The sequence below is a fragment of the Parasteatoda tepidariorum genome, chromosome 3 (genome assembly GCF_982258835.1).
Source record: "Parasteatoda tepidariorum strain Cologne lab strain chromosome 3, Ptep-v5.0, whole genome shotgun sequence".
Classification (NCBI taxonomy): Eukaryota; Metazoa; Arthropoda; class Arachnida; order Araneae; family Theridiidae; genus Parasteatoda; species Parasteatoda tepidariorum.
Window position 1 is genome coordinate 8,486,336 of NC_141757.1, and position 9,747 is coordinate 8,496,082.

General features: G+C 33.3%; 1 protein-coding gene across 1 annotated transcript; it reads left to right on the forward strand.

The window, feature by feature from the left end:
- The first annotated feature begins 765 nt into the window (after nucleotides 1-765).
- On the forward strand, nucleotides 766-8,685 carry LOC107436778 (uncharacterized). The gene is made up of 2 exons (XM_016048589.4): nucleotides 766-4,693; nucleotides 7,390-8,685. The coding sequence occupies exons 1-2, from the start codon at nucleotides 4,659-4,661 to the stop codon at nucleotides 7,829-7,831; spliced, it is 477 nt and encodes a 158-aa protein (XP_015904075.2). The 5' UTR covers nucleotides 766-4,658; the 3' UTR covers nucleotides 7,832-8,685.
- The last annotated feature ends 1,062 nt before the right edge of the window (nucleotides 8,686-9,747 follow it).

Genomic DNA, 9,747 nt, shown 5'->3' on the forward strand with positions numbered 1-9,747 from the left:
AAAGACCTACAAATGTGGAAGTTGTAGATTTCTTGGCATGATCACTTAACTCACGTTTTCTCTAACTTTTCAACCATGTCGTACCTTCTTCGCGGGTTGTTGCAGGAAGATCGTAGACTTCAATGAACAGCTTCCTGTTAATCAGCATGTAGAAAATTGAAAGCTGAAGTGTGCAGTGACCATGTTTTAGTACCGTTTTACCAAATTTGCCTACTGTGCTGATGTCTGATGCCAGTCCAGTTAAAATCGCAATACTCAGCCATATCGTTAATGGAGAGAAACCTATTGCCTATGTGGCCTGTTACTGTGAATGATCGAAATTGATGGATGTTTACTCTCATCTATTAAAATGTTGACTATCACATAGTTGCTTTGGTAAATGTCCGAAATATATACTAGGTGTAGTTAAGTGCCACTGCCCTGTACTCCGAATACTGATGTTTCTCCTCGTCAACGCTCAGCAGATATTAAAATATCGTATAATATAATAATATCGACGAATAGAGTCGCAATGGATCAGGGGATAGAGGATTGCTTTTCAACGGGGGCGATGGGAGTATACTGAAGGGCAGTGAACTTGTTTTGGGAGACAAGGGGCGTTGAGTATGTTATGAGCAGTGGGGGGAGTGAGTTGGGTATATTATAGGCAGTAAGGGGGTTAGTCATTTAAATTTAGTTTTTAAACTCCCAAATAATTGAATTAAGATTAATTCAATAAGTAAAGTAATTCTTAAATTAATATTAAATAATAAAAAATTAAATATTCGATACATCATTTCACCAGCAATAAAACGATCTTGTGGAACAACTATTCTCCGTTTCAAACCAGCATAGCGCAGCGCATGAGTCATTTGTTTTTTCCTCTGACTTATCCAAACCATTTGGCGTTTGGTTCTGACTCATTTAAGCAGTTCGGCTAAAATTTGTTTCATAAATTTCTTATTTCTGGGAACGGCTTATTTATTTCGAATAGAACTTTTTTTTGACTATCGAGCAATAAATTTGCTGTTTTATTTTCATCAAATGTGGTCTAGAAAAGCACTGGCCATCAAGAATTACATATTCATTTGATCTATTTTTAGATTTTAGCGCGGGGTGACTATGTTCTGAACTATTGGACGGATAGGCGTCAATGTGATATTCGTATTCGCTCATTAATTTTAAATCGAAAGTGTTTTGTTTAATTTTTTGTATAGTACAAAGAGGAAAATCATTATTATTTTTTTAAAATTCGAGTGTATTCTCATTTTTCTTTAATAGGATCCTCAAAAATATTAGGGGGATTATTAAATCGCAATAAAGATTTTGACAAACAGCAGCAATTACTGTTATAGGATTTTCTAAGACCCTCTCCTATAACTCTGACTCATTCAAGCCATTTGGCGAAAACTGAAGTGCATGCTCTTTTAATATGAATGTTTGATATGACTAGTGTTTTTATGATAGTTTTCGTTCACTTCCTTTCAGTTTTTTTCCCCCAGGATTAGATTTCATTGTTTCTTTGGACAGGTACGTGCGCGAGTTAGTTCTTTACAGAAATTATTTATTAATTTTGAGAAATAGTTTATTTTCTTTCATCATTTGTATTGTGCTGTCGCCAACAATGTCGTTTACCAAAAAAGTATCGTCGATACAGTGCCACGTACTTAAAGTTCGGATTTATTCAATCGCTGTCGAACTCTCAACTACCCGTGTGTTTACTTTGTAGCCAAGTTTTATCGAATGAGGCAATGAAACATTCCCGTTTGCAAGAGCATTTGCAAAAAAATTAATCCTGACAAACAAAATGAAGATTTCTAATTTTTCACGAACATCAAGGACAAGTTTCTGAAGGCACCACAGGTCTCAGGCTTACTATTAACCTCGTCACAAAAATCCGACGGTGGTTTTAATAGGCTCTTATAATATATCAAAATTAATTGCTAAATCTGGGAAAGCTCATACCATCGGCGAAGAGTTTATACGGCCGTCTGTCAAGGAAGTCTTAGAAACAGTTTCACACCATCCAGCCGCATCCAATGTAATAAAAAAATATCCCGTTAATCAACGATACAGTGCGGTGACAAATTGATAAGATGGCGGAAGATGTTGAAGCTTCCTTAATAATCCGAATTTTCTCCTCAAGTTGATGAGTCAACCTGGCCAAGTAATGAGGCTTTACTGTTGTCCGATTGGTTGAGGAAGGAAAAATTGTTCAAGAGATGCTTTCTGCAAGAAGCTTGATCGTAGATACCAAAGTTGAATCCATTTTGACTCTGTCAAAGATTATTTTAAAGAGAAAAATATTCCTCTTGCGAATATTATCTCTGTTGCCACTGATGGAGCTCCTGCAATGGTAGGTCAACATCGTCGGTTTATCGCCTTTTTTAAGAGGGAGGTACCAGGTATTTTAGCTGTTCACTGCGTGATTCACAGACAGCATTTAGTTTGAAAAAATCTCAGCGACCGCTTGCATCGGTCATTGCATTACGCCATCTCTGCTGTGAACAAAATTCGCAGTAATGCTCTCAACGATCGATTATTCAGACAGCTGTGTAAGAAACACGATGAAAAATTCAATCGTTTGCTACTGCACACTGAGATTCGCTAGCTTTCCAAAGGCGCCTGTCTCAATAGGTTTTGGAATCTCTTCGATGTAGCTCTGAGAGACAGATTGCTTGAATTCAAGATAGACGTTGCATACATGACTGGTTTATTTCCAAAATTTAATGGTGATAATTTACAACTTCAAGGCGACGAACTTAATTTGATCATTACAAAATCAGTTATTTCTCCCTTTCTTAAACTCATTTCGTGGAAACACAATTTTGGTAGCCAATGAGTTTAGCCAATTTCCAATCTTATAGGATCTTAAAAAGAATAGTGAAATTCCCTCTAATGATACATAAGAACATTGTCACCACCTTCAGTCTTTGCACATGAACTTTTCTAATCGTGTTAAAGATGTGTTGACCCTGGAAATCCTTCAATGGGGTTGCTATGAACTCTTTCGTGAATATTGAAACAGCAGAGGTTCATATTCGGGAGGAATTGGTTGAACTTTCAAATAATGAAACTTTGCTTCCAGAATGGTGATCGTCTCGCAGAATTTTGGCTTCAAAATAACATCAGTCGCTCTCTACCCTGGACTATGGGCTATCGTCAAAAAATTTTTTAATTACCATCCCTTCCTCCTACCTTGTGGAGCGAGGATTCAGTGTTGAGAAGGACATAATCACAAAAAAGAGAAATCGTGCGACGAGGAGACTTGCGTCTTGACCTAACCAAAAATATTGAACTGAATGTTAAGAAACTGGCTCTGAACCATCAAGCACAATCCACCCACTGACATAGTTACTTGATTGCTTCGTTAATACCACGTTTTAGTGTAAAAAATAATTATTTTTGGATGTTTTTTTTAAAATTAAGTTTAACACTTTTTAGCATAGGTTTCTTTGTTTTTACATTTTCTTATTTATTTTGATTATAACAAGTAGACTGCGATTACCTATCGGTAAAAAAGTACACAGTCAACGTTCACACTAGTTTTTTTTAAAACCAAACATATTTAACGCGTAAGAAAATTGCATGAAAATGCTGCCTCTTATAATTCAGCTGACCCTAGGACAGGTGTAGGCTCTGGACACAGTGAGAAAAAGGGAGCTTTTTCATCGATCTTTTGTGCTGTTCCTAGAGTGAAGAAAATCTACCCTTCTTGAAATGCGCTATTCTTGTTTCCATAGCAGCGGACAGCCTCAGACTTTGTGGCAGGGGGAGTTCGCACCATAGACAAACTATATGTTCACTCCGAGTGGGGAAGAGTTAAAGTACGTAGTATGTATCAAAACAATGCTAAAGTGTGGAAATTAGGAATTTTAACTCTCAGACTAGGATTGCGCCAATACGTCGTTAAACTGGATTCAGGGCGTACTCTTAAGGCCAACATTAGCCAGCTGAATTCTGCTCGAGTACGTTTACCATATATCCATACCAATTCTTCATATCTGAGTTCAGAAACTCCGCAATGGTATTTTCAATGTTCCTACTCCACTATGGGAGACGCAAGTACAAGTGGCCCAAGATTGAACCCACAATTTTACCACGTCGTTCTGAACGCAAGTGACGATTACCTGTATATGTCAGAAATTATCATATATATTCAACTTTATGTCTCTTCCCATTTTGGTGGGGGAGAATAATTAAAACTTAACCGTAACTGTAATGCGTTCTGTTATCTCAGTATAGTCCTTTTTTCTGTAACCTGTACTCCTAACACTGATGTTTCTCCTAATCTATCCTCATCAGATATTAAAATATAAAATAAATATATCAATGAATATAGTAATAGAAGGTCGGATGTTACAATTATTTCTGACATTCACTAAATGGATTATGAGATTCTCGGCATTTACCGGTGAAAGTAGACATTCTCGTGATGTCGGTCAGTCACGGTAATGTATGTTTATATTGTGTTGTCATTTATGTGTGGTGACCAGATTCTGTTCCAGATCAAACTGGTTGTTCACACTTAAATGCCAGGTTTTTTCTTTTTCTTGAACAAGTAACTGCCGAAATCTTGTTCTATTCTAGGTCTTATATTGGAGCAGACATATGCGGTGTGGCATGAATAGAAGCCCAAACTGGATTCCCACTAACCCTTATAGTGGAACTTCTATATAATGGAACTCCTACATGATCTACAAAAAAGGAACAAGTAACCATTATTTTTTTTTTCCTCGTCTTATGTTATAGTTGATTTTTTAACACGGACTTGCCTGTATCCATACTGTGTTCGACTTTCAATCCGTAAAAAGATTGACGTGTATCAACAAACTTGTATTCTAATTTTAAAATTCCTCATCGTAATGGAGTGGCTTGTGTATCCGGATTCACTTCTAAACTGACATCCGCTCAATTTTTTCAAAATTATCCTCCTCCTTTTGAAGTCTTGCAGTGAACTGATTGTAAAGACACTGTTCCCAGTAGAACAGCGAAGTCGAGCATCTCTGGCTGCGGTCAATGTGCGGGTGGGTGATCACTTTGATCAGACCGTGAAGGGACCGAGGGTGCGAGGCATCAATATTTATTAAATTGTTCTACCGAAAAGTGCTAGACTTCACAAGCAGTTCGTCGTACTACCAAAGTGGAGGTGTCATCCCCTCTGCAGCGCATCAAAATTGTGATGGCATGTCTTCGGATCATCCTTAGAGATGTTTTCAAGACCACCGCCAATAGCCCATTGTGTAGCTCTAGCGCGACGTAAAGTACCTACCTACCTCCTTCGTCGAAAAATTTTGGTGGCGAACTGGAGTGAGATGTCATAGTGATAGTTTTGGCGATTTCGTTCGTGTTTAGTAAATCTAATTTTCTGTATTTCGGGTCAAAATTTTAATTAAAAATTTTCTTGATTTGGCTTTAATTTGAACCTCTTCCTTTTTTTTAATGTATTTTTCACTGTGTTTCTGTGAGTAGATTATTTTTTTTCTACTTCCGAGTTTTTTTAAGACTAGGATAAGAACCCTTCCCTTTTTCTTTCTTCAATCTCCATTTTTGATTTTGTTCTTTTATTGCTTTGTTTGGTCATTCCAACCTTTAACTTCAGTACAGTTTTCGACAATCCGCAACCAGTCCTCTGCTATTCTAGAACTGAAATATTTTTGTGGTAGGAAGAGTTATAAATTTTTGTTTACGATTCAGTGAATTAATGAGTCTTACATTAGTATTGAAATAAAAAGTTAGCCTTTACATTGATTGTTAAGAAAAAGAATAAAACATTTTATATTCGCCTTTCTTATAAATTGTAATAAAAATTAAATAATTTAATTAGGAATGATTGAAAGAAAGAAATTTAAGAAATTAAATAAATTTTAAAAGCTAGGAAATATTAAGTAATGCCTATTGTGGAATCACAGATCCAGATGCCACCAGAATCATTTAATTAAAGAATGAATTTTATCCCTACATGAATGGCTATTAGTTCGCTTCTGAATAACGAGCTATTATCTGAATTGCGTCTTGAAATAAAAAAATTCTTTTAATAAAAGCCTGTAACTATGATTCTGAATGTATCATTATTGTTATAGAGTTTTAAACAAATAATTTCTAAAAGATCTTTATGATAGAGTAAATCAATAGTAACATTACGCTTAACAACTGTAATCTGAAAGCATTGTCATAACAGACAATGAATGTTAAAGTACTCTGTTGTTATGTGTTGTAAAAAAATACTCATTTTGCAACAATGTTAGTGCTATTGTTACCGTAATAACAATGAATGGTGTGATAAAAGATATATTTAATAATTAAAAAGTGTCATTTGTTCTTGAACTCTTGTGAAAATTGGCTGAATTTCTCGCAGAAAGAATTCATTTTGATAAAAAAAAAAAATGTCTAAACTGTTTAGATATATTCGTAAAAAGCTGTAAGTAATGTTTAATTGATAATTTTGTAATTGTATAGTAGTGTATATTTCAATAAAAATCCTTGCATCTTCTTAACGTGAAATAAAATCATATAAAAGAGATATACGTCATTCTGGCAACAATAATTAGCAGTATATTTTGTGGTTGAATAAACATATTTTCGTTATCACTTTTGAAACTTCTTACCGTGGTATTCAGATTCCACTTATTTTTAAAACTGCACATTAAGTACAACTAACAACATAGTTATTCACGCTTAAGTATATATTCATTTCCACAAAAACTAATTTAGTAATAAATTTCAGCTTTGTTCCTAAATTTTCTATGAGAGGTCTTATTAATATTAGAGCTTTAGATTAAACTTGCAATCAAAGCTACCAAACTGAAGGAAAAAAATTGAATTACATTTATTTTATTAGTATAACATGTTCTGAGTTCAACTGGAAAATTTATGGAAAATTGCTAATCGTAAACTACTAATAAACTAAACTAACTAAATAAATTTGACATTGGAAGAAAAATAAGTGCGTGGTATCAGATAACTATAAAAGTATAAATTTGGTGACGTGGACCACACGTGATAGCACATAATATTCTTTAGTGAATTTATCTGACACAGCGAATATAAATAATTAAATATTTCAATGTGCGCAATAAACTATTTTTTTGTTCAAATAGAGCTATAAGTTAGAAATTATCACTGATGTTATTTTTAAAACATGAGATAAACTGAATCGCTTATAGTAAAATTTAAAACAATGACTAACGCTTAACCCATCAGAAAATTCCATTTCGTTTTTTGCTCATCTCTATTTAATGAATGAATTAATTGAAAAAACTGTATTTACATCAAGTGTCATCCACTACAAATTTTAAAAAAAAATGTTTGATCTTGAATGGATGAATAAAAAGTATTTTATGAACGATAAGTTATAATGAGAGTGTGAACTAATAGTAGGAATTTAATAACATCGTCTTTTTTGTTCAGTTCAAAGGGAAAGAGAGATGGAAGCAAGTTTAAGTTGAGGGACTGGACCGAAGTGCTGGCAGAGCAAAAATCGGCTGAACGAGAGCAAAGTGCTCAGGAGGAGATTCAGAAGATGAATAAGAATGGCGATGTTGAATTGGCAGAAAGACTAACATCTGCTCAATATGACATTAAAAAAGTGGATAAGAATAGGGATGTAGTTGTTGAAGAGCAAAAAGTGTCAGAACAAAGAAACATGCATGAAGTGGATAAGGAGACAGATAAAAACGTTGAAAAGTTTCAACTCAAAAACTGGGATAGAGTTATTATGGAACAAATGGCACTTGACTTCCATCAGAATGGGTTCGTGAAGTATGACTTGAAAAATGAGTTATTCTCTTCCCCCCATTATATAAGCATGATAGAAGAGTTCCAAATATGGAAAAATAAGAAATGGGTTTAATGAGACCGTTTCTGTTAGACACTAATGGAATCGTCGCTCAATTTTTATGAAACATGATAACGGTACTGACTGAAAGAAAAAATGATCTAATGAAAAATTTCGTTCCTGAACAGGACATTTTGTTCATTGGACCGAATTGTAAAACTCCGAAAACTTTGCATAGACAATAATGTAGTGATTTTCATGAGAGAACTAACACACACACAAACTTTCGTGCAATGTTAGTATATTCCCATAACCTGTGATTTATCCGATTATGTTTCAAACCCGATTTGGACAAGACCTAAGTTTGACATAAAAAAACTAGTTCAATTGCAGGACATTTTGTATATTGAGCTGCGTGTAAATTCTCTACGGACAGCGTTTCAAAATGGTGTCTAACCCATTGAACTATATAATGTATGTGGTTAGAATTTCCGTCAAATTCAGTGGAATAAAATACTCGATTTCGTAGTAGAGATTTGGCTCTTGAGGAGGACATTTTGCTTCTTGAGCCGTATTGTAAACTTTCTGAGATCTCTACGTAAACAATTCTAAAGGATGGCTAGCTAGCACAAACTTTTTATTACGTGCGTAGTTAAGATTCCAAGAATGTGTATAATTTATAGCTCAATTATGGACATAACCTAATTTTGACGCATTCTCCATTGTGACACAATTCCGATTTTGACAGAATCCAAGTTTGACTTTAAAAAAGTAGCTCAAAAGCAGGACATTATGTTTGTTGTGCTGCAAGTGATTATTCTGTACGCAAAGTATTGTAAAGATTAAGAATTTCAAAATAATTTATGCTTAAAATTTCCATAAAATGTAATCTAATAGAAAATAATTTATATCGCAATAAAAGTTTTGGCTTAGTACTTTGTTCATCTTATTCTTTGAGTCGTATTTTAGCATTTTTCAATGTACTCATGTTTTGTTTATGTTGCACAATTTAAATTGATAACTATTTTTCTGCTGTTATTTTTATATTAGTGTCTCAAGTGCATTTTATTACAGTACCCTTCCAAATTATTAGGGACACTTAAAATTTCTAAAAAATTGTCATTTTTTAAAGTATCATAACTTTTTCAAAAATGAATCAATTTTCATAAAAAATGCAGGATATCATTTTCGGGTCTTCTACTTTCACCTAAAAATTACTAGTTTAATTTATCTAAATTTTTTGCAAAAAATTGCGCATTTGAACAAAGCAATTTTTTTTTTAAAAAATGTCAAATCTGACAAGTTGCTACCTTGTAACAAAATTCTTTGCATAAAAATTATTATTTACACATTAAAGTACAAGTCATTAACTTTAAAACGGGCTAAAGTAAATGACTTTACGATTTGTTTTGACCGAGATATGAGATTTTGAAAATATTTTGTCATTTATAGTGAAAACGAAATTATTGTGAATTCGAAAATTATTTAGTATTTTTTTGCAATTTTCTTATTCGGATTAATTAAGTTATTTATTTAAAACATTATTACAAACAAGAACATTATCTGTAAATTTGCAATAACAATTTTAAAAAACGACACTAGAAATTTTTAAGAAATTTAACTTTATTTTGCCACTTATTTTTATACAAAAGTTAAACTCTTCTCAACTGTGATAAATATAAACTTATGCGAACCTTACGTAATAAATAAATAAATAATTAATAGCTAACAAATTTTCAACAGAAAATAGTCAATAGGTTGATGTCTTTAAGCTCAAGAATAAATACTAAATAATTTTCGAATTCACAATAATTTCTCTTTCACTATAAATGACAAAAATTTTTCCCAATCTCATATCTCGGCCGAAAAAAATCGTAAAGTCATTTACTTTAGCACGTTTTAAAGTTAATGACTTGTACTTTAATGTGTAAATAATAATTTTTATGCAAAAATTTTTGTTACAAGGTAGCGACTTGTCAGACTCGACATTT